At 30.9% G+C, this 27,555-nt stretch overlaps 1 protein-coding gene across 1 annotated transcript; it reads left to right on the top strand.

Moving 5' to 3' along the window:
* The first annotated feature begins 11,481 nt into the window (after nucleotides 1-11,481).
* LOC132922851 (noggin-1-like) lies at nucleotides 11,482-26,181 on the top strand. The gene is made up of 4 exons (XM_060986571.1): nucleotides 11,482-11,636; nucleotides 17,684-18,006; nucleotides 23,993-24,297; nucleotides 25,791-26,181. Exons 2-4 carry the CDS (start codon nucleotides 17,761-17,763, stop codon nucleotides 25,990-25,992), a joined length of 753 nt encoding a protein of 250 aa, XP_060842554.1. The 5' UTR covers nucleotides 11,482-11,636; nucleotides 17,684-17,760; the 3' UTR covers nucleotides 25,993-26,181.
* The last annotated feature ends 1,374 nt before the right edge of the window (nucleotides 26,182-27,555 follow it).

Here is a 27,555-nt window from a genome sequence, read left to right on the forward strand (position 1 = left end):
CAAACCCCACATCATTTTAAACAATTGTTTATAAAATAAGAATAATGGTCATAAATATTAAATACCCAGAAATGTCCCATGTTGATACTTTTTGAATTTATTATGCAAGACTTGTCATATTATGCCTTTATCAATAGCTATTCATAATATTATTTATCTTTTAAACTGATTGTAAATAAAAAGAAAACAATTTGTTACAATGTATCTGATTAAAATGTAAACACATATTGTAACATATTACGTAGTCTATAATTAATTGTTTTATGTACTCACTTGCAGCAATGCAAGAAACATAATAATATTATGTAAACACTACGAGTTGGTTTCATTTTTTTTATATATATATATAATATACAATATATTATAATACCATTTTTTAACGATTCAAATTTTATAAAACAACATAATTGGCTAAGTTCTTATGTTGCGGCGTATCTAATAATATATATATATTAATATATTATTATAAGTATTGGAGCGCAGATTAAAGTATATTATCTTACATTTATCAAAACCGAATTTCGCATATTGTTATCTTTAAACATAATACAGATAACTATATAATATTATGTATATACATATTATTATGATAGGTACCAGGTACGTATGCTATAATAAACCTTCACGGATCACATTTTTTTATGTCTGAAAATGAATTTATTTTTCACATTAACGAAAAAAACATTGCTCATAACATGCCTACTATTATACCTACAATGACCATACACCTATAACATACCTATAATGATATTGCACTGAATTGCAATAATAATGTGTTTGACTAGGCGGTAAAATGTGTCCAACTTACTACCAATAAGAAGATTAGAAAAATAAGTTGTTCAATTCAAATATCATAATGCGAGCCGTAGGCGAAGTTGTTTTAATATTTTATCCTCGAGTTTTACGACAAAATAAAACTGTGTCATGTACTATAGTTTTTTTTTTTTTTTTTTTTTTGTTAAATAAAAACTCATAATATTAACTGTCAGCTACAAAAAGATAAAATGAAACGTTATTATTATTATATCGAATACATTGTGGGAAAATTTTAAAGAATATTAGATTTTTTTAAACGCATAAATTGTCTTTTAAAGCTCTTTATATTATGTGGATCTAATTATAATTATTTTGAAGTATGGTTATATTATTTGGAGCCCTTATTCTAATTTAGAATGCAAGTCAATTGAATAAGTTCTAAAACAGTTCCTAAAATGTGTAGTTTTTTTTTTTAACTAAACCTCCAATTGAGAATCATATAACTACATATTTAAATTCGTACACAACTAAATTGGCCTAATCTTGATCACGTGTCCTGAAGCGGTAGGTATTATGTATCATTCCTGTACCACGACCTAACCAAATTAACTCTTCGTATCCCTTAGATTATAATATCTGGTTTAATATCCTCATAATTGTCATTTAAGTCTCACAGATCTCATTAGCTTCTATACATTCTATATCATAATTCTAATTATAAATCTAATAATTTCGCATTAAACCCAACCCTATATATGGGTATGACCATAAACAATAAATATTCCGATTTTTATTTATTTAATCCACTAAATTTGATATAAAACTATTTATAGACATCACTTAAACTTTTGATAATATACTGTATTATTTTATATAATATATAATGTTACCATTATATTATGATATTATTATACTTTTGATTTTTTTTTCATATACTAATCATGCGTTTCTCCTGTATCTATTTTATTCTGTAAACTAACCCGTTAGACTCAATTTAAGTATAATATTATCTGTTATTACAAAATTGGCTTCTACCCGTTTTATTTGAACGAATACGTTATTATATTAACAACAATAATGCGTTTATTATAAAAACGTCGACGTCGATCGAATTTGTTGATATTGAAATCGATACTTGAAAACTCCAAAAATCTCGAGTGTACCGAAATAACCGTAGCACTGCAGCAGCTGCTCGTTGTAAATGTGCACTGCAGGTATATATTATTATGATTCGAGTTAAACGATCCGTATGCCATTCGTTAAAAAAAAAAAAAAATCAAGAGATTCAAACCCACGTTTTCTATAGAGATTAAATTTCACGCCGACGTCCTGAAATTTCGCTATCAGATTCAATATGTTCAGATGTCTACCACAAGTGTTATTCATAATAACTGATAGAAGAATTTTACACAGATGTGAAAAAAAAAAACATAATAGGTATCCGTTGTTTCGATGGTATACGCCATAAATGGGTGACTGCGGTGGCCCACGCGTACCGGCGTTGTTATCCGGCCTGCGTTTCGGTAACATAATATTTTTGAAAACTAGCCTTTTGGTAAGTTTGATTTGTTCATTTTTGACGAGGAGTATTTTACAACTCATTATACCATACATGTGCACACCTATAATGAAGAATATAGCTGAATAATATTTTTTTTTCATATTATAATATAGGGGTAGAGTAATAATGTCTGGCGCCTATAAAAATTGACATTTTTCTTTTATAATAATTGAACTTTAATGATTGGTGTACAGCACAGATTATTATAAACGTACACATATCTGCATTATTCACGAATACTGTCCTCAAATACTCAACTGCCTTAACATTGTTTGAGTTACGATATGCAGGAGCATTGCTTGAAAATATTCATAAATATTTTTACTATTTTTCGTGTTCTATATTATTATATAATATTGTGATATAATGTTATTTCATATACATATAATAAAGTTTTCAGCCTAAAAATTTTAATTTTTTTGTGTTTATTTAAAAATAAAATTCTTAAGATAATTATTGTATTATTATACTATAAATATTGTATAATGTAAATATAATAAATCATATTAAACATTATTTAATTAAATTATTTAAATATTTGAATATAAACTAAATCTGTGTTATCGTTTTTTTTTTCAATTATAAGTTGTGGTTTCCTATAATAATGATTGAATATTAAATTCAAAGCATTTAATAAAATGTCTAAGTTTCTGGAATTTATTACACAATCCATATTCATAGTACATTTAAAACTTAAGTGACAACTAAAAATGTAGTTCGATTTTAAGGGGTTTTATATAGGCAATTCAAATGATAATAAAAAATCTAAAAATGTAAATACTTAAAAATAACTTTAAGTATTAGATTCACCTCTGGACTGTACTATTAAATTGGTGTTAGTAAAAATATACATCAAACACTCAGGATAAAACTAGAATGACATAGGTACACGTCATAGCAATAATATTATTATCGTTATTGATAAAAACAAATTTTAACCATAAAATAACGAGGAGAATGTTATACAATTTGATTTACGCTGATAGCCGATAGGTATGAGAAAAAAGCGATTCAAGTGTGGAAAAAATTAAAAAATAATATTGCAAAGTCAAAACTCACCTCATTTCACGGTAAATATTTATTGGTTTTTTAACCAGAGCGGTCGCAGACGCCTTGGCGTGCGTAAAGCCCGCCGGTTCACAAGCTATGTCGTATGTCATGTCGTGTCCAATTTGTTGAGCTTGATCCACTACTAACGCTGGAAATTTCCTAGTACATCGCGACAGTAGTAAGTAAATTATACTATAATTACCACGGCCAATCAGTATACGATAAATCCGACAGACGACGTAGCTGCGAACACGGCTTGGCAGTTTTCAGCAATTCCACGAGCAAAAAAATGAACAGAATTGAAAAATAAGCGCGTTCCCGCGCACGGATTGTTTGAACGCGTTGTTGCGTGTTTTTACCGATCAGTGTCGTCGTCACGCTCGATTCGGTGCGTCTATGCGACTATGGTAATATAACAGTATGTCCCGAATATAATATATAGGTACGTATAATATTATAATATTATCCATGATTTACAACCATCCCGCCTGATGACCACCGCAGATGAATAATTTAAAATTCCGTTTCGTCTCCGTTCGCATCACAATGAAAATATAATATATTAGTATTCTATTATGATATCGAGTCGGTGATATTCGGTACAATCATAATAATATAAAATCGACGAGCGTCCGCCCCGAATAAGACGTATATATGCCCACAACAGCCTCGCAGCTCGCTGCTGTATAATAGCCATTTATGCGGTATAATGGGAAAAAAAAAATTCCACGGGGGCAATATAATATATTATTATTATTATTATTGTTATACACATGCGGACAGACGACCGTTGTTGTGCTAATAAGCCACCTGCGGCGGAGGGGAGGGCATTATTAATATTGTATATCGTCGTCGACGTTATCAAAGTATATAGACATTATATTGTATATAGCAATAGGTAGGTGTAGAGGTGTATGAGGTGGTGTATATTATAGGTATGTGTGTGTGTGTGTGTGTGTGTGACGTGTGTGTCCGAGTCGTATAATATATTATAATATTATAATACGCGTATTGTGTGCGCCGCATCGACTACCCCGTCGAATTTCCGGCTTAACGCGCACGCACGCACCACGTTCGTATAATAATAATAATAATAATACAATAAGCGACTCCGTTCTCTTCGGCACGCCGCCGCACCGTCACACGGACACGTACGATCGGGTTGTTTATTTTTAATCCCGTCGGCCGCATCTGTACAGGGTGTATCTGCGACCATTGTCGACGTACGATTTTCCGATCAATATTTTCGAAATACGATTTCGGATGATAATAATGTACGATCGCCCGTACACCAGACGGCCACACGCGCGCCAAGCTATTGTCATGCAGTTTATGTAGCGTTTTTCGTTTTATTTTTCAGCTACAAGTGTTGACATCCAAAGGAAAGCCGATTGGAAGCCGATCCAAAGGGCCCGCTTGGACGAATTCTGAATTACCCACGAGTCTTGACCAGACTATATCACTTCACGTGACCGGTTTTCACCTGAATTTTCCTACTAATTTAAGTTGTACACGGCGAATCGAATGGTTCTGCTACCCAGACATCAGCTACAATCTTTGACACGTTATACACGGACATCTAAGATGTTGAAATTGAGTTGTATAGTTTTCGGACCAATCGACATCAAAGTTCAGGAAAACTATCACCTGCAACTTTAGATGGTAGTATATTATAATATAACGTCATAACTGCGTAACAATAAATAAATAATGCTATTTGATGACAACGATTAGGAGGTATCTATGAAAGAAATAAAATAATTATCCAACAATCAACTATAATATAAGTTCATTGTTTTACGAAAAGACAACCTTTTTTACAAAATTGCATATAAAAATAATTTTGACGTTTAAATATTAACAATCACAAATATAATATTAAACATCGTATAACATATTATAGTACCCACTACCTATTTATAATAATATGTAGAAATGTAGAATGTAACAAATATAATATTATGATTTTAATATCGGCAACCCGTTATCATCGTTGCGAGGGACAGCTGCAGCTGCATGGTACATATTATTGAAACGTACAGAACGGGTATTTAGTGAGCGAAGAAAAATAAGAAACTTTGAAATTAATAAAAAAAAAAAGAGAGTAAATTTTATCCGCGAGTAACTTTTTCTAAAAAAGCCTTAATCTGCTCGGACTCACCTATAAAGTTTAGACGTACGCACGAGGACAACCGCACGGTCACACACCCTATATATGTATACATGCAAGTACGCACAAAATGTTCTACGGGACAGGTATGTGTATAATAACATTATAACATATACCTACAATATATACAACCGCGAGTGGTGATGGTTTTTTTTTCTCCTTCTCACTGTCCTGTACATACGTGTATCTACGTGTATGTAACCACCTGCTGTACAGTCGCGTCCTGGGACGGCCGGAAAGGAATACAATATATATATATATATACATAGGCGTGTAATGTATAATATAATGTGTGTAAGATTGCGGTGACGACGGTCGGCGAGTAGTGCATGTGCGTGGCGTGGAATAAAATATAATGTAATGTCATTTCCCCGGTGTTCCTCGATCGTGCACAATGTACGAATTTCTATCTCGGTGATCGAAATTCCGTGCGACGGCCCTATACGCTTATAAAATATATCCATAATAATATGTTATGCGTGTTTATCGTTCGGTGGCGGTTAGTGGTGGTGACGGCGGGCGGCGGCGGCGGTGGTGGTGGTGGTGGTGGTGGTGGTGTCGGAAGAATGCACGGATAATGCACGTAGCCCCCCCGACGTAGGTGCCTATATAAGTACTTATATATACGTATAATGCACACAATTCCACCCGCGACACTCGTCTTTAGTGCGTGTGTACGGTACGCCGAGTCCGCCGATGGATGCTGTGACCGACCGTCTTTCGACTTGACGGATCACAAACGTGCGCATTCAGACGACGCACATTATATTATATACATAATAGTCGGGAGTATATATATATAAATGAGGGGAGAAAGGCTCAGGAATGCACGCGTGTGTAGGTTACCCATACTTATAGTGTGTGTGTGTGTGACGGGGTCGTAAATCCTAATGGGAAAACTGTTCCAACCACAAAGCGCGTCTTTAAGAACGAATCTTTAATATTTTCACGGCGGTTTCGTCGACCCACACCGCGCGGTCGTGTCAATGTAGAATGTTGTGTCCAACGTGCGCAACGTATTTATTATTATTATAAATCACGATATATATGATGGGTGTAATGGGGCGATGCCGACCGATCGCAATATTATTTTTGTTGCGGTTTGTGATGTGTGTACGCACTTCAGAGTAATACGATATTTTGCACAAAGGTGTACAGATTAACCGGTTAAGATGTTTGAGTTAAGTTAAACTTTAATTATAACCAAACTTAGTTACGTCGTGTATTTTGTTGTAGACATTTTATGCTTTATTACACTTTATCACGCTGACGGGCGATACTATTATATACGATATTTTGCCCAAAAACAAAACGCTAGTTTCAAATTTTAGTCGGCGGAACTCTATGTCATTAAAATATGTCTCCTCCCAATCGTTACTATCATATGAAAAATCGAGTGTACATATTGTGAATCGTTTAAAATTATCAAATTATGCATATTATATTTTATGATATATCTACAACATGGGACACCAAATGGCGGCCCGCGAACACATTTTATTCGGCCCACAGACAAAAAGTAATTAACACAATATATTACGACAAAATTATAATATGTGTTGTGATTGTAAATTATTATTTATGTTAAATATTATTGGTTTTTAGATAATGTAAATATGTACTTAGAATGTTGATGGCCCGTGAAAAGTTTTCAGATTTCTAATGTGGACAATGTGGCTCTTCAAAAATATTAATTGGTGACCCCTGATCTACAATGAACTATACAACCATCCATCAAACATAATATATCAGTCTACCTGCACTCTATTTAGAGATTTATCGGTAGATTATCGTCCATTTTTAACCAAACATCATTTCGCTATTAAAATAGCTACAACTTATGTTTTTTTTTTTTAACTTAACTAATTTAATTGAACGTTGAAGTGACCCAATTGTTTTCAATTGATTTAAAATATATAACTAACAAGGTAAAGTTAATAATATTTTTTGAAATTTTGGTTTTTTACATTAATTTATTATTATATAACTACACGGTTTTAAATAAAAATAATCAAATACTATTGGTATTAGTAAAAATACTATAAAATTATTAATTACTCATTACTGTTATGTTTCACGATAAAGTAATGTTTAGGCCACAAAATAATATGATAACGTTCTGAATAAAAAATAAGAATTTACCTTCTTTTAACTGAATTAGATTAGTATTTTTTTCCATATTAACTTTAACTAAGAGAGTTTTTTATTTTATTTATAAACTATTAACTTCTAACTCAACGATCCTGTTTTAATTTAAATTGAAGTCATTATTTTTATTGCCCATATTATTTGATTGTACATAATATATATATATACATATAGTTTATAAAGACATTTTGGTAGAATGATAATATGATAAATGAAAAGAACGTCTGAACGTCAACACATTCATAGTCAAATGGTTGTGCTAAAGGTTGGGAGGAAGGGTCTTCGTCTGATCAATGAAATAACATGATAATTACATAATATAATTCACTGGCCAAAAATTGACAAGAAAATAGTAAGTACCTATTTATTTATTATGTATAGATGTATATTTAAAGGAAGAATAAACCGAGTTAATCTTAATACCAAAGGTCTTGAAGAAGATCATATCGTGTTATAATAGCATAAAGTGTTATTGTTGTTATTTAATTTATAAATTAAAGAACGATTTTTGTCACATAAAAATATATTTAAAGGATTTTAGTTAGGTAATTAAGACGCTTAAGAATTAATTTTGAAAATTATTATTTTTATAGGGTTAAAGTGGTTTTTTGATCTATTTATTTGAGATCGAGACTTGAGTTATTCGATTTTTTATTAACTGTGATAAATAATATAAGGTTAATAATTATTGGGTGTGAATTATACGTACACGAGTCGCTTAAAAATTTTAATCTCAGTTTGGCGCTATTACCAGCTTTGCGGCAGTTACATAATTTAATATGATTTTCAACAAACATTCTCGTAGCGCCACTGATTTGTTTCTTAGATTGTTTTTGACGGTTTTCCTACTTTCCGAGTATAATAATCTTATTGTAAAATATCGATAAACACAATACATAATAATATATCTTATAATAATTAGGTACACAATATGATATGTATATATCATCAAACTCATTAAACGGTTGGTAATGCACAGTCGTCCGTTTTCATAAACGTAATAAATCGGTTCGTCCGTTAATGTCATCTCAAGGCTGTCTTAAACTCTTAACCGGCTTTTTATTAAGGGGCAAATATGCAGGCAATTTTTACACATCCAAAAATGTATAATATTATAGTTGATTATACATCTACGTCGATGTATCAATTATATTACATACAGTTGTGTGTTAATTTCGAGTTGGAAGATCTGACCTGCATAAATATTTCATCTTTGAAATAATTTTTTTTTATTAAATTTAGACTAGTTCATGGGGTATGAGAGTTTTTTCTGTGAATTAAAAATGTGTCCTAAAAAGCACACAGACACCTTTAAAGATTTAGTTATTGTTCTACTCAACAGTAACCACACGCCTTATAAAAAAATGATCAATTTATCATAGTTGTACACATAACATATTATGATATATTAAAGAATTATATTAGTGTATGGTACATCATAACAATGTGCGCTGCAACAACATCAAAAAATACAATATATATTTTTTTTTCATTGCAGCATTTCAAAATATTGTCGTCGTGTCAAAACGAAATGTTTAATAAATAACATAAATCGTTATTTGTCGTATACATTATTATCGTATACAACCTATGACTATGACGGTTGGTGGGAGAAAAAAAATACTCACATTTTTAATAAATCATTAATCTTCGGTATTCAATACACAAAGACATGTACAATAATATTATACTATAGATTTGTTTGTTTGATTGTTTGTTTTTTTATTATTATTTTTTTTTTTAATAAACACACAACCTTCCAATGACCGACTTTGGTTATTATTATTTTTTTTACACGTTCAAATATTTCTTCTGCACACATTTACAACGGCAGCGTCAAACTATAATGTATAGGTACCTATAATAGATGATCCACCAAGCATTCTCACCACCAGTTTTTGTTTCGTTTTTTTTTTTTCGTGAATGTATATTTTATTTAAAATAATGCGTTTTTGAATTGTGAAGTACACTTAAGGACTGTGTTTTCAAATACTTCAATTTATATACTATAATATTTAAAAACTACAGACACATTTATTTAAAAGATAACCTTTATTTTTTACTGTAAATTATGATTCGAATAGTTTTTATTGAAATATTCATGTAGCTAAGTAAAATTCGAACGAGTAGTATTATTGAGTTATTTAAATTTGTGAGCTAAACATTATGGGTTTATCCTAATAGGACCACCTATGGGATTAATGATGATTTTAAACATAAAGATATTTTTATTGATCTACGTACATTGTACATCATTTTACAGTGTACATTTTATAGTTTGTAAATTGTCTACATTTAATATTATATACTATAGAATACCAGACTAACTACTGAATATTAGTGTATAACATCTATTTTGTATTTTGTAATTTTATAAAAAAATCATTATTATCCTTAGTGTATACACAACTCAAAAACGATGTCGTTAAATTTTGATTTAAATACATTGACGTTTGAAATAAAAAAAAAACATCTGCTTTACGGAAAACAAAAGAATGATTCCCATTCGAAAAATGAATGTTCTACAGCCATAGGATTATAAGCTTTTAATCATTAAATGACAGAAAAAATCCAAGTGTTTTAAAGCATTGTCTTTATGTGTAGTTAAAGTGTACCTACCTATACTTAAAATTCCAAAAATAAAAATTTGAATAATAGTATTATTGATGGATAAAAAGGGATGAGTATGACAGGTGAATCATCCTATATTATATATCCTTGCTCGCGGATGATACACTACACGTGTTGTACAATATAACAATATCCTGTCATGACACGTATAGAGAATAAAATAAATATAGGTAGGTTTTGCTTGTATACTATATTTTCGAATAATAATTGCCGAACACAATTTTACGACCAGTGATTAAATCGCATTAAAATATTTATAGTTTCTTTTAACGCGCATACACCTATACCTATATTCAATCTTTTAGAAAGTTGTATAAATAGATAATAATGTTATTTAGCAAAGTTTAATGATCGAGTAGGCGTATACGGTTTTTATATCAATTTAAGACGGCATTAGGGATAAGCATATTAAGTTACCACCGAGAATAAATGATTTTATATTATACATTTATTTTACAATAATATTAAAACCCGTAATTACGCGTACGATAATATTAACAGCTATGACGGAATAATTGAAGGGAAATGCGTAGTCGCTAAAAATAAATAAAACTGCAGGATAAAAATGTAAAGTATATACAATATAATGTACGTATAACATGCCTACGCACGCACTAGTTATTAGTTTATATATAAAAAAAAAATCAAATGATTGAGTTTTCGAATTACGGGAGATCGATCGAATCGGCAGTTAAAAAAAAAAAATACCTATAGGGCTATAGGCGTGTACTGTATAGTGCTCGCACAAACAATAATAATGGTATACAGTGAAACATTTCGATACTACAAAACCTCAACAGACGACCAAAACAATAAAAAAATAAAATAACTTACACTATAGAGAAATTCGTCAAAAATAATTACATAAATTTGGTTCTAATTTTGTCATGGTTCTGTAAAATATACTTTGTAGAGCAGAAATTTCCATCGTATATATGGATGCGTTTCGTTGTATGAAATAACAATAATAATAATATTATCATGCGACAAATAAAACGCACTGGAAAAAGACGTTATGGCTGTACAACACACGTCATTGTTCGGGGAAGGTACACTCGCGCGTTTCTTTTTCGCCTCCACACTCGCAGCAAACACGTGTCGCGTTAGTATGCGTAGTACAGTTGGGTAGGTAGGTAGGTAGCACAGTCGTACGACTGCCAATAGGGTCGTCGGTGGTTAAGGGTCTGAAACTATATTTCGTTTGACGAGGTGGGGAATTAGGATGTTCGGGGGACGTCGAACTGTCTGTCGAACAGTTTTACGTTAACCTGCTCGGAACAAGACTAGCATTGTATACGCACAACGCATCATTTGCTGCAGGTAGGTGGATATTATTCTTTTCGGTATTCGTATATTGGCTGTAGTAGATAATATAAAACGCACTTTTTGACGCTGAAAGTCGTCAGTGCCACATGACGGTCGTCGTCGTCGTCGTCGTCGTTTTTTTTTGTAGATATTTATGCGTACAATAGTATGAATTAAACACCGCCGCTTCACGAATATAATAATTATAATATAATATGATGTACAATAATATAATGGCTATTATGTAGATGATGGTATAAAACAGCAATAATGACAATAACATCAGCTATTATTGTGATCCGGTAGCGCCTTGTTCGGTCTGTTTAAGGGCGATGTTTGTTGTGCGCGTGTAAGCGATTCACAGCCAAACGTATGGCACTCGCGTGGTTCTGAAATTTGTTACGTGTAAGGAATCGATATTGTATTATACTCGAAATACATTTTTTTACAGTTTACATTTTAAAGAGGAGGGGGTCGCACAGGGATTCGTCGGCCCGCGAAACACGAATAATTTATTGTACGGATAACGCTAGCCCATTGTTTACATAAAACGAAATATTTATTAATTATTATAATATTATTGTAACTTTAATTTAATATCTGTCTTTGGCATTTGATCAAAACGATCCACATAAACGTGTTAAAAATCTTTGTCGTTGACAGAGTTCGAGAAAGAGTAAGCCGACATAGATCAATTTGTTACAGGTAACGCCATGTGTTACATAAAAAATAATCATAAATCCACCGGAATGACGGTAGCCGCGGGTTATATTATTAAGTTAAAAAATACTCGCGTAAAAACGTCGCACGCTACTTAATATTTTCGTCAATGCGAGATAAAATATTGAATCATGTATTTTGTATTTTTAAAATTGTGATAAAAAAATAAATATATCTCAAGGTTTCTATGGTAACGTAATTATTATATAAATCGCCGGCTGTTTGGGGCGACGTTAAAAAATATCCAATTACAAAAAAAGAAATGCTACCCAGATTGCGCGGGTCCGGTATTTTTTGTCGTTATGGTAACGTTATTTTATTATCCATCGGTCGCTAAGGGCAACATATTATGTACTATAACACTAACTAAATTAAAACGCTATATAACACGAATTTCTTGGTTTCTATAGTAATTGTAACAGCCAGTAAAATTCGGTTGAAAAAAATGTTGTATCTGCCCGAAAAACATATAAAATAAATATGGTTAAGTGACGTATCCGAAGGATTTCGCCTGTAAACGACACATCGAATCCAAATAATAGTACGGACGAGATTAGTCGCGTTTATTTTATTATATTTTATTTTTTCGAAAACTCAAATTTTGAACAACAGTCAATGCACGTTAGCCTGGCACTCCAAAGCCAGAATTTTTTATCAAAAATTGTATAATTATTTAGTAACCAATTATTTGTAACCATCGTAATTAAAAATTTAAAAATCGCAACTTAATTTTCACCATTGAAAATTAATTTATTTCTCAAGTTATTCTGATAGTACCTATTATGTTACATCAACAGCCCATGTATAGAGAAATATACTTGATTAAATCAAAATATTACCATTTTAGTAACTATTTTGATTTCATCAAGCTCACTTCTCTGTATGGTAGATGTTGGTGCTAGTCAGAATAACGTATCGCAGTCCCTGTTATAAAATATTATGTTAAATATAATTAGAAGTTCATGTGTATTTTTTTATTTACATGAAAATATTATTGTCTATACAAACACTCTTTCATTTGAAATAATTTCCATATTTTTGGCAGTTCTAGTTTTTACGGTTTCCACGCGTGTCCACGCTTTTTTTACCACGAGACCTGGACCCATAAAAACCGTCCACGAGAAAAAAAAACTAAACAATTTTTTACACTTACCGCCAGCTATGAATTCGATTTTTTACGATTTACAACGCATAAGGTCAGATCGGCACTTAATGTGTGGTCACAGGAAATATAATATAATGCCGTAAAGTCTGCTGTCTATGTTGCGACGGGCACATAAATTTAGTTTTTAAAAAGACGGACCATACGTGCTAATGTAAGTATCTGTGTGCTCTTTACTCCGATATCGATACAGCAATACGTAGATACGGATTACCTTAGATGATATCGAAACCATCAGTCGAAAACTTTAGAGACCCGTTGATGGAATATGTTTGGTTAAAAAAAATGTTTATAAATAAAATGCCTCCGTTGCATAAACAGAACGATACTTATCTATTTCACTTAAGTGTTTTATTTATAAAATAAATTGGCTTCCGTAAATTACATAATAATGACAATTATTTAAATAAGTTGGGTTATAGGATTGGAAAGAGTAACAATGGCATATCAGTAAAATTTGGTGATATCAATCATACACACACACACACACACACACACACACACACACACACACACACACACACACACACACACACACACACAAAAGTAATTTACACCTAACTAAATTCAAATCAAATATTTCTAATGTTTAACACAAATATACGTCAAAAAATAAGATAATAATATTAATATTATTATGATAATTGTAAAATTACAATACTTATAAATATTATAAAATACACAAAATTAAGAGGACATTATAATATACGCATATGTTGTTTCTGTCTCATAAACGCACAACAAACAAGTTTTTATTATTGAATTGAATTTATTTATTATAAAATTAATGGTAAATACATTATCCAGGGCATCTCATATTTTTGATAGTTTATTAAAACAAGTTATTATGAATATAATAATGTAATAGTTCCACGTTATTTGTGAGGTTTTAAACTCTCATAACTTGCTTCGGAGTTAAAATATCATAAAAAGCTTTATAGTAAGTTAATTCACTCTAATATTAAAAGTTACAAATCATAAAATAGAACACTCTAAAACACGCGAAATTCGCTGCTTTTGTCAGGACGGAGGAGACAACACACGAGTCGGTTATAGTTTATTATTATTATCATCACAGATGGTGATATTGTTTCAGTAAATCATTTGCGTAGATCTTTTTTCCTTGCAAATTTTTATTCGGAGCCCGTGTGTCGAGACTTTTTATCTGGCATTCGGTAGATGCTTAAGCTGTGGGACCCACTTAAAAATCGTTCGAGACGCACTCGTCTCGCGCGTACAGTATATATTATACTGCTGTAACGAAGTCATTATAATAGTATTACATATTATTTACATTCACACCGTCGTCGTAGGTATACCTATTATAATAGGTAGGTGATCGTATTTTTTTTTTAAAAATCACGTGGCGCCGTAATAATTTATATCACGTGACGGCGTGACAATAATAATAATGATATGATACCGTTTAATGAGCACTTGTATCGTGAAGATATCGTTTCCAAAATCGTTGTACGCGCGCGCGCGCGCTCGTTAATTAATAGGTATGTATTAGGTACCGTTCGTCGCTATACAAGTGTTGGCGGTCCGGCACACTATAATATTATAATATATACAAATCGTCTTATAAAACAACGTTACACGCCGCGACACTTGACGACTCGCGCGTCCACGGCACTTCATACAATGATCTAAGACCGTATCACAAAATAATAATATTGTATAAACGTGAAATTGTCGGATCTCGTCCGCGGCATTCGTCGCTTCGATAAAATATTATGATATGTATAATACGCGAGGTGAGTCACGAGTTCTGGTATTTTTTACCCATTATTGTTGTGACCCGCAGCCGGTCGTCGCGTAAAGAATTTAGACGTGCACCACCTATACATATACATATTATTATGTATACGCACTATATAATATATATATTTTTTTTTTTTATACACACATTTACGTGTCCGTCGGTTGACACGGAAAAAAAACTCCCCAAACAAACAGACCGAAAACGCCGAAACGTAAGGAATAATAATAATAATAATAATAATAATAATAAAAATAAATAGAATTTCCAAGTATTTATCGAAGTATTTGCCAGATGCGGTAAACGATAGGCGTTCGTGTATGGTTAAAAAAAAATCTCTCAACGTCTCTCCCATTGTACAGTTATACTATGTGCATATAGGTATATACATGTATGTATATGGCCGCAGCAGACTTTTGACCCATCTGCTGCAGCGGTCGACCGGTATTTAGACACCACATATTATTATAATAATATAAGCACCTATATATTATATTATATATCAACAATATTATATTGAATTTGTTTTTTTTTTTTTATCTTATCGAAATTATTTACGTTTAAGGAGACAAACATAATATTATATCGTACGTAGGTATTTAATGGCCAGCGTGTTATTTTATTTTCACACGAGACGAAAAATGCAAATGCCATCGCAGTGTTCCGAACGAATCGAAGGCGATGATTTTTTTAACCATTTCGTTTTACCGCGTTTTTATTTCGCGTCTTATATCGTCGAGCACAATATTATCAGCTATTGAGCTTGAAAAATTCGAAACGATTCACTGCGCAACGTACCGTGAAATTCAATTATAATTAATAATTACTGAATTATCGTCATTCATTATGTACAGTAGGTATTTAGTTATTAATATGTCTATTTATTTAGGTCCAAAATGAAACAGTGTTGGCGCGATTTCAGGATTGTGAAGGGCGAGGGGGAGGCGAACCACAAGTTGAAAAAACATCAAAATTCATCTAATACTTTCACTATAAATAATTGTGTCTGATGTTTGTTTATATCCTCCTATTTTTAAACACACAAAAAAGCATAATAATATATCAATTTTACACTCGACACCTGTACCAAGCTTGTGAGAGCAAAAACGATACAGCAATAGATAACTTGTTTTTAAATTACTTAATATTGTATACAACAATACAAGTCTCCTTTATGTCTGCATCTGATAAATGATAATTTTAAAAGGTATTTAATAAAATAACTACAATTTTAAACATGAATAGATGCCTGTCCGATTCTATAAATAAATAACAAGATTACTTATATAAAAGAATGGGTGAAAATTCTACATTGTCAACCAACCCCTTCTCATTCAAACGGCGCCACTTTATGGTGTATAAATAAATGATGTAATATATGACATAACAGTCATAGAAATCCTACTACACACATAATGGGGTAGAGGTGGTCCGTCATGTCGCTTTCTGTATAATTTATTCGTTGATTTAATTTCGTCAAATCATTCGCCGACCAACCTACAAAACGCGTACGACTGTTCTTACGGCTTTTATTAATTTTTTTACTTCAAATCCTGAAATCCTTCCTCCCTTCGATTCTGAGTATTTGTGTGAATAAAATATGAAAACCGTATTATTATACTCGTCGTCGCCGGCGGAAGTGGCGTCGGGTGGTCTGCGAAAATCGTTCGAATGGTTTTAAAAATATTTCGGGGAAAAAAACACACGCACGATTTTCGACAAAATAACACGTTATCATTTTACACGACGCTATTATGTTATTTAAGGGGTCGTCGGTATTTTTTTTCTCTCCGATCCATCGTCATTCAACGGCGGCGCTGTTAACCCGCATTCCTCGGCATTATTCCTCTGCCTCCATTCGCTCTGTCTTTTTCATACGTCTTTACACTCACTCACTCACACGTACACACACACACACACACGCGCTTTCATTCTATCTCTCCGTGACCAACACTATATACGTTTTCTCGACACACACACACACACATATTACTCCACTCGCACACGCGCGAGTATAATATAGACACCCCCACATTTGCATAACAATTTCAAAATATTTTTTTACTCGACGCCCCCCGACCTCGCTCTGTGATAATACAATATTATATCATACACAAATATTATTATAATGTCCCCGTCAAGTGTGTCCCCGCAATGACGCCGTTCCTCCGAGGCTCGTCAGCATTATAATAGGACGACGCAATCCGACGATTTAATCTACGCGAGACCACGACCGATGTGATTAATACCACATTATACACGATCATATATTATTATACGTGCCGTCGTACTGAATGTTATTCTTATAATATGTTTATATCATACGACGACGACGACGACGACGTATCAAAAATAACATTCCCGAAAAAACGATTATTTCATAATAATAATATTTTTGTGTTCGCTGTTGCTCCACAGTTATAGATAGACGGTGTGCGGACAGACTGCACACACGGAGACACAGGCCGCCGACGAGGAGACGACGTTACAATATTATGCAGCGTTCCTTCGACGTCGGAGTTACGCTGCTCGTCGTCCTGACGGCGGTTGGCGAGCAGCTGCAGCACGCGGACGCGGTCAACTCGCCCGCCAGGAAGACGGGCGAGCAGAAGTCGTTCAGCGTGTGGTTTCGCGCCGAGCCCGACCTGCCCCGCAAGAAGGACATGAAAGCCGACAAACTCAACCGACTCATCGGGTCCGATTACAACGAGATGTGGATGAGCAAAACGGCAATCGTAACGGTACGGTCAGCGATAATGCGTGTCTCCCATTATGTTTCTCAATGTCTATAATAGTATACGAGTAGGCACGGTTACGTGATGCAACTATTATAGCCGTCAGCGTTGTTTCCAAATCGCGTCCAAAAATCAATGTTTAGCTATAATATGGAAATCTATTCGACATTTCTTCTATGAAAAACATTACGATTAGGCATGGGAGTTATCAGCCGTAGAAGATTTGTCCCGTGATTTTTGAAAACGTTATTTTTTATCGATTTATTCAGTAAAATGTACAAATAATAATAATATAATAATATAAAGTTTGGAAATCAAATAAATATAAAACTAAAATGAAATAATAATAATTAATTTGCCGATAACAATAAATTATTGGATGAATTAAATTCTAAAAAAATAAATAAAATACATTGTAAATGTATATTACGTAGATTTCATAGTAATTTTTGTAAAATAAAAAAATATAATAAAATTATAAATTTATTATTTTTAAGAAATTAAACAATATATTTTTAAACAGCTAGGGAACAAAATAGTATGTGAAATTACTCCCACCCGGGAATCAAATACCCGATCTTAATATTTGAAAGGGACAAAACGCGTGTTTTAACTTCAGTGTAAATATTAAGTGTAATTTATATTCTTAAACACTATGAATGAATAATGAATACGTCACGGTATTGCCGTATTAGCATGAACTATAATTTGGTACCTACACAAGATTTCTTTATCGATTAATAGATCAGAATATCAGATTGTAATATTGGGTAATGAGTAAAATATAGTCACAACTAATAAAAATAAGGCGTGGATGTTAATGGCCTAAAAAATACTCAAAAATGCACAATGAAAGATGAATTTAAAAAATATATTTCGTAAAAATCTCCTAAAACGTAGAAAAATTCCCTCAAAGAATTTAATTTAAATATAGGGAGGAAGTATGAAACCACTATGCTATTCAGTAGGTATCATTGAATAAATAGCTGTAATGTATGTGTTAAATTTAAATTAATAAACCATTATATAAACGAAAAGTGATTATGAGCAAAGACGGCCTTACACAATGATATCTGTGAATATTGTTAGATTATTAAGCTTATCTCACAACATATATTAATTATATTGCTACTAAAGTATTATTTTTCAGTATTAGTAATATAGTAAGTAGGTAAAATTCATTTTTACAAAAAATGATTGCATTTTAAAAATGCCATTGCGTGTATAAAATCTAGCAATTAATAATATTATATTATATCGTACTTAAAAATGTTAAACGAATTCAACAGAATAACTAAAATTTTTATTCTAGGTTTCAGTAATACATAGTTTCGTCCTAATTTTAACTTAAAATGTTTATGAAAAAAATCAAGTTTATATAGTTTTAGATTTTTTTGACTTTAGTATTAACGACTTATGACAAATATTGTATTAAATTGTTCATATCATAGAATAAAAATTGGATATTTAATACCTTTTTAACTAAAAAATACGTGTTTTAGAAAAAAAATACAATTTATAGACAGATTTGGTAAAATTTGAACTTAAAATACTTATCAATGAAAATAAAATCATGCCTACGTATTTGATATTTTTTAGTTTTGATTAAACTTGGAAAATTTAAAAAAAATATAAATATTGATTGATTGTTGTATTATTTACCAAAATATTATTTAAATAAATAAAAATACTCTTATATTATCTTCAAATCCATTTATCATTAGCTTATATTATATACTTAGTACATATAGTAAAAATACCTTTAATACCACTCGTACGTAATCTTAATTTTGATAGGTGTGTATGTAAACATTCTTATAAAATAGATCCGCTGTATAATTTACAATAGAAAAAGAGGTTCTCGATAGAAAGACTTAAATCTCCACAGGTCATTTCTTCAAAAATCTTTGAAGAAAAATCTTCTTTGCAAAAATCTCAAAAACCTGCAGAAAGTATAGTTTCGAAGTAAACACTGTTTAGATTCCTAAAATCAGATTTTGGACGTCCGCGCGATTAAAGAAAAAAAAGGGGTGAGCGTGTTTGAGGAATCGCCCTGTATAATATTATTATTATATTTTATTATACTCACCGAACCCACCGCTCGCATACATTATACATACGTATATACCTATATATATATAGGTAGGTGTATATGTTTTTTCCACGTTTTCAAACGTGTCCGTTAAATGATCAAATCTTTTGTCGTCGTACACACATACAGCATTATAAATATATTATATTATAATATAGGCAGTATTATTATGGGAATAAGTAGGTACGTGCCATAATCTCGTGTCGGGAATAAAATGCGCACACCTACTACAACTGTCTATACATGCACTATGCCCGTACAACACACAATATACACGTCTTCTACAATTTTATGTGTATACCTGCACCAGCCATTATAATATATTACATTATGTTACAATATTTTAGAAGCGTGTTGTACATACCTGTAATATAGTGAGTACACGTATTCATAATAATATAATAATACATGAATTCTGTAGGTACCACCGCCACCTGTACGAGTGTATGACACGCATACCGGCGATGTAAAGAATTTCCGAAAACTCGCCTAAAGATCCGTTACCCACGGGTCGTATTGAATTTTCATCCCTATGTAGCCACAGTCTCTCTCGAAAAAAAAAAACCAAACCCGCAGTTCCCGAGTAATTATACATATAATATCGCTGAACTATATATTTTTATCTGCAAATCTAGGTCGGTTGCCACCCGTCGGTTTTTTAGGAATAGCGGACGATATTGGCATATGCTATATTATCATAATGTGCGCAAACTCGTACTAATAATAAGTACCATATTTATATTTTTTATGACTGAACTAGGTGCAGTCAAGCAAAAGATATTTTACATTAAACTTTTTTTTCTCAACTCCAATTACTCCAAATCATCACGAGGAATCTATTATTACATTACCTTTTGCCTCGGGTATTTAAATCAAACATTTATTAAGTTTTATTAAGATTTATTGAAATCAGATTTGAACATTATAAAAAATATAATATTATTTACTTTAGATCGTACGAAAAACTTTTTTCGTCCTAACAGAGGGTAATTATATTTTAAATATAAAAAAGTTTTACGATAATATTTACATTTCTAAAGACAACGTTTGATAAGTTAATTTGTTTAAAAGTTGTTAGCAGAATCTACATGGTTTTACACGTCGTGAAGTATTTATAATTGATGTCGTTTGATTACAGTTTACAATATAATAGTAAAAACGAATACGTTATTTGTTTTGTTTCTTTAATTTTTAAAAATAAATTTAAAAAAAATGCTTACGGGCTCACGGGCTTCTGCCTAGGTCGTGTTTTCTGACGGTAAATGTACTATTTCATTCTATGTTATTCTCGCTTGTATTACATATGACTGTACATAAGAAATAAATCGTAAATTTTTATGAATTATTTAGCAGTTATAATTTAAATTTCTATAAAATTATTTATTTACTAAGAAAATTGATGTCTTATTTTATTTTTGTACCAACAAACAAAATAAATAGTCGTATCCTAAGCGTGGGGAGTGCCCACGTGAACACAGCTCTGATATTTTAACGTACCGTAAATGTAAAATAATACATCCGTTTTAGCTTCTTGTCGAAGATAAAAAGATATTGATTTTATGTCTGGTTTTATTGTTTCGTTTAACGTATATGAAGCGTCCCTATGTACACTCTCCGTAGATAATATCTTAACGGATCCGTCTGATTTTTCCGGTTGGATTTGTTTGATAAAAAAAAAAACTCACAAAACCCATCTGTTAGTAAATTATATTACTATGACCACCGTAATGGTTTTCACTGTAATAGTTTGACACCAGTCCAGTACGTGTATGTTATAAAAAACAATGTGTTCTGTGAAAACTTTATAACCACCGTGTCAATTACTACAACTGTTAGGTCCGAAACAAAATTCAAAGAGATTGATAAATTATTTTTGTAGTCTAATAATAAAGATTTTAGTCACCTATAAATATTATATACATTTTGTAACAAAAGTAATCCTTAGTCCTTAGTATACCACAGTTAATCAATACTTTAAAATCCATTTTTTTTAACAGTAACTAATACAAAAAATTAAATTAAATATATTATATAATTATTATTCCGTATGTATGAAATTAAATTCTTAACACCTAGGTAGTTTTAGAGTGAGTTAAGAATTTGATTTTGTGAGAGTAATAGTAATAGTTACTACTTACAATTAGATAACCTTCCTGTAATAAGATATGTAGTAATCAAACGATTAAAACTGATCGCATTTGTATAAACCAATCCCGATTGTAATTTTCATATAATGATCCGTGAAAAAATATAGTACTTCGCTTGCAATTTAAAACCAATTCATTTTATTGCAAAAATTCTATTAAATGAACATTTTTTTTTTTTTAATAAGAGTAATAAATATTTTTTTCTTAAGCTTTGAAATAAATACACTGATTAGTGATTTTATATGCATACGTAGTTAAGAAAATCTAATCGATTAAATCGGTAGGTACCTACACCGCCTATTATAATAACACGATGAGTAGACCTGATGGGCGTCCACCAAAAGAGGATACTATAAGTATTTTTTTTTTTCTATAAGATACGACAGTAGTATGAACAATAATCACAATATTATAATCATCTCGATGATTCCACCGAATACGTGTGAACGAAGCGCGTTGTATCGTAAACGTATTATCAAAATTGAAATCAAAGAATTTCAGACGATTTTACGGTACTCGTTTCCTATAACGACTTCCGTTGATGATTCAATTCACTAAACACATCCGTATTTCAAACTAATATAAAAAACACTGAACAGATAAGATTATTAAATATAAAATTATTTAAACAATGTAATAGTATACTTAATATGTTAATCGTTTAAGTATAAACTCTTTAAAATATTGTTATTTAATTTAATCAGTTATAATATTATACAAACGTAGGTGTAACGAAGATAATATAGTTGGATATCGATGATAATAATATATGGGTGAAATTATCAACCAAAAATAGTAATAGACCGTTATCCGTTTCTGTTTCTATGAATAATACTCGGTACTTATAAGAATTCAATATTGTCCTGAGCAAACGTAAAAAAACGATTTTGTTCGAAATTTAAACAAAGCACTACTTATCTAATCGTGTATTTATGTACACAATATTATTGTGGCTAAAACCTAAATCATAAACAAATATATTGATTAGATCTTAAACGAATTTGAAAAGTATATGACTAACATTCTAATATTGTTGCCCAGTAGGAGGGTTCCACAATTCCTTTCCCGTATTACAAAGTTTATACTAAATTCCAATAAGTGGTTATCTATATTATTATTTATTATAATCGATCTAATTAGTTGGAACGTTATTTTTTTTAAATTTTTTAACTCAATTAATAATTTGTTAATTATCTAAATAACTCAAGCGCTTAAATAGTTTAATTGATTGCTAAAACGACTAAGTTTTTTCCGATTATTTAAAAATAATCCATCTAGTTAAAATAAAAAATATTATTGAAATGTATGGTTTTAAATATTATAATAACAATAATAACTATATTATTCACGGTTAGATTATGTACACAAATAATCTAATACTATAATAATTTCTGTTGCGTTTCTTGATAAAACAATATTATAGACAAAACAATAAAATAAATACTCTTTATTATAAACTTATAATGTTCTTAAAATAAATAGATTTCATTTTATTTTAAAACTGACGGAAGTTAATATTTTTTCCATATTAATTATAGAATAAAATGTATTATTTATTTTGTTAATTATTACATATTTGCCTTTAATTTAACGTTTTTGTGTTAACTTAACACAAATTAAATTGAGTTTATTATTTTCATTAAATCGTCCTCCTTGATTTTTTTAAATGGTTCATTGTTTTGGCATACGAAATAACTGCGGTATAATATAATATAGTGTACTTACCTTTAAAGTATTATATCACAATCTACAGGCATACCACGGAAATGCATCGGATGCGGTCGGCGTCAAGTCATCGGAGACATCCGGGCCGGACAACTTACAGCTTCCAGAACAACTTCCAGCCCAGTACCAAGAAATGATGCGTACGTGGTTGGTGCACCGGAGCACGTGTCCGGTTGAATACGTGTGGACAGACCTGGGAAAGTCATTTTGGCCCAGGTGGATAAAAAATGGTCGATGCGGTCGTTCGGAAACGATGAGCTGTAGTTGGCCACCTGGCATGTCGTGCATGCCATCGTCTATAAAAGTACTCAGCTTGTTGCGGTGGCATTGTTGGTGAGTCGGTTACTAAGTGTATACATTTTAAACTTGATATGTATATAATAGAAAAATATATATTTTAGATTCCGAGTAAATCGATGAATATATTGATTTTACCATGACGTGTGTGTTAGTATAATATTCACTCGTATGGTAACTATTTCTCCTCAAACGATTTTTGATGTTTTGTTTTAATTAAAAAACGAATAATCGTAGATACTCGAAATATTTCAAAATATTTCAAAAATTTAATAATAGTTATTTATAGACATTCGATCTTATATTTTTTTAAATTTTATTTCTACAAATATCGATAGCAATTTTTTCTATTGGTTAAAAATCTTGACAATTTAATACCAGATCTCACGTAAGTTGTTCTTTTAGATGGAAAAAATATTTACATAGATATACTTTATTTATAAACATTAAAAAACTGAAATTTTTGACAATATCACGATAATGTTCAAATTGTTTTACAGTTAATAATGTATACAGTGTACAATTTTTATAGCCAAGAATTAAAAAATGTAATACAAAATTAAATATAAGTACCACGTCATATTGATCCAAAAAAATCTATTTTGAGAATCGAGTTACTATAAGCTTAGAAACTGAAAATAATTGTGATGGAATTTTTTTTTACTCTCGAATGAAAATCATTAATGATTAGGTATACAAACAAACTAATATAAGGGTTATTTAATATTTACTACTACATTCAGTTTAGCATATTACAGTAGCGACTTCTGCAAATAATATCTGTGTATGTCGGCGTTAATAATTCGTTCTTGTTCATGATATTGAAAAATGCGAGTTTAACTATAAAACTGTTTATATTATTACAGGAAAAACGAAAATAGTCATAATAATAAAAACATAATGATAGTGTGCATAGTATTATAATATTACGTTGTTCATATTATACTGTATGTAGCGCAAAAGTACTATGATAAAATATATAACTTGCAGGCTTAATAAGGATTGTGATGGGTTGGTTTGGTGAGGTGTTGTAGATCGGTTTGCATTACCTCATGCGGTTGCTTGGGGTATGCTCGCGTTTCTAGTTCCTCTTTAAGGCCACCGGTTCGATGGCGGCTTTCAGGTTCAAGTCGGTCTAGGGTGCTTTGCTACTAAATTTTTGTTAAATAATTGGTGTTGACACCTACATTAAAATAGAATTATTGATAACGTAAATGGCTTAGGTACCAACAATTTTTTAAAAATTATTTCATTAATGCGCGGGAACAATAATATACTACAGCATAAGATCAAAACATTAAAATATTAAGAAAATTTGTATTTAATTGAAGATTTTTAATGTGATTTTAATCCTAACTATAATATATAAACACAATTTGTCTATGGACAATTTACGTAATTAAGAATGTCGAAGACGATGTGATTATTTAACTAAATTATATTTAAAAATGTAATGTGTTTAATGGCCCAACATAATATGTATTCAGTTTATCATTATTTTATTAACGATTATTATATGTAAATTTTAGGTTAAAAAATAGAAAAAATAAAAGAAAAAATCGGGAAAGAAAAATGTTGGAGCTGTTGAAAGTGCACGCGGCAAGAGGTAGGAGAGCTACCGGTCCAAGAAAAAATAAAAAAAAGGACGATAAGTTCAGATGTCTGTGGATTAAAGTACCATATCCGGTGACAGAAGACTGTACGTGTTCGTGTAGAAAACTTGACGAATAGTCAAATTAGCATGAGTGCATATTCGTTAATAGTCTGATGCAATTTCATTCTCGAACGTAATATATAAGCGTATATATTATAATAATTTATTGTTGTATATTTAAATATGAATGCTATTTCGTTAGCTTGAACATATTATTGTATTACAATACGATTTTTTTTTATAAATTATAAAAAGTAAAACAAGAACACACGTCGTCAATTATTGTAGATATATATTTTAATTATCTTGAACTCATCCTCTGCAGATTAGCCTTTAAATATTTTATATTAAATATACAGGAATGTATCCATATTATGAATATTAAATAAAAATTTCACAATGATTCATAAATCTGTATAAGTTTTCCCATGTTTATTTTAAAATTTGATTTAAGAAAATGTGTTTATCGGCTTCAAATTTATACTGTAGAGTGTGGATTCATTGAATCAAATTGAAAAGAAATTAAACTTAAAATTTAAAACATTAAGTATACTTGATTTTATATGCCAATGTGGGTAATTCCTATATTCAAGAATTAATAACAAAATTGATCACGGAGAAAATAATCATGAGAGCAAATTCCAAACACATAGGTAGGTATAGTTATTATTAAGATAAATTAAAATACCAATGGTACCCATATAATAGTATCTAGTCCAAAAAATTGGTATCTTTGAATTGGTATTTCATAGATATCTATATTTTTTTTAGATATTTCATCAAAAAATTGTTGTGATTAACATCAAAATAGTATCAAAATATATAATTAATAAATAATAGTTATAAACTCACAAATAATATTATTATTATAAATCATTTTTACGAATTTACACAGACCTTATTTAAAACCAAATTCAACCGGATACATTAATTATCAGTCGTATAAAAATTATTTATATTTTTTAGAATAATGCCATGGTACAGTTAAGTTGTATACAAATTATTTTTTTTTAACAATTAAATTTTCTTATCTCTCTTTCTATACGTGATACGTCCAGATAATGTTGTCAATATTTTGAACACACGCTCGTTGGTTTTAGTTCCGTTTAAAAGACATGTCGTAGGACAATATAAAATTATTTTTAAGACAAGTGAAACACACCCGCAAGACTATGGCAATGTCACTATACTATATTATAATAGAATAAAACTCTGAACAATATTGATACGTAACACGCGTAACGCAATCGTTTGCGACTAACACTCTGACACTGTACAAGAACTGCCACGTGTCAGAAATTGTCAGAATTATTGTCGGCACCTGTCATTTCTATATCGCTATTTTCTTATAAAATAACGTGTCTACACAATTCACGCAGTGTAACGACACGCTCACCTCACTGGCTATACATTTTACGGGAAAACGTTGTACGAATCACATTAGCTGTTATCGTGTTTCGACAATAAGTCCGACGTAATAATAATTAAAACGACATATTATAAAGATTTAAGATGTAGCGAAGACGCTTCTCTGCGCCTGACAATTAAGTGGACGAGTGTACGTTAACTTGAGTAGATACACGGTTATTACATCGTTCATACATCTTTCAACAACATTATATTTAAAATATAATAAAAAA

Source organism: Rhopalosiphum padi, chromosome 2 (genome assembly GCF_020882245.1).
Source record: "Rhopalosiphum padi isolate XX-2018 chromosome 2, ASM2088224v1, whole genome shotgun sequence".
In the NCBI taxonomy this organism is placed as follows: domain Eukaryota; kingdom Metazoa; phylum Arthropoda; class Insecta; order Hemiptera; family Aphididae; genus Rhopalosiphum; species Rhopalosiphum padi.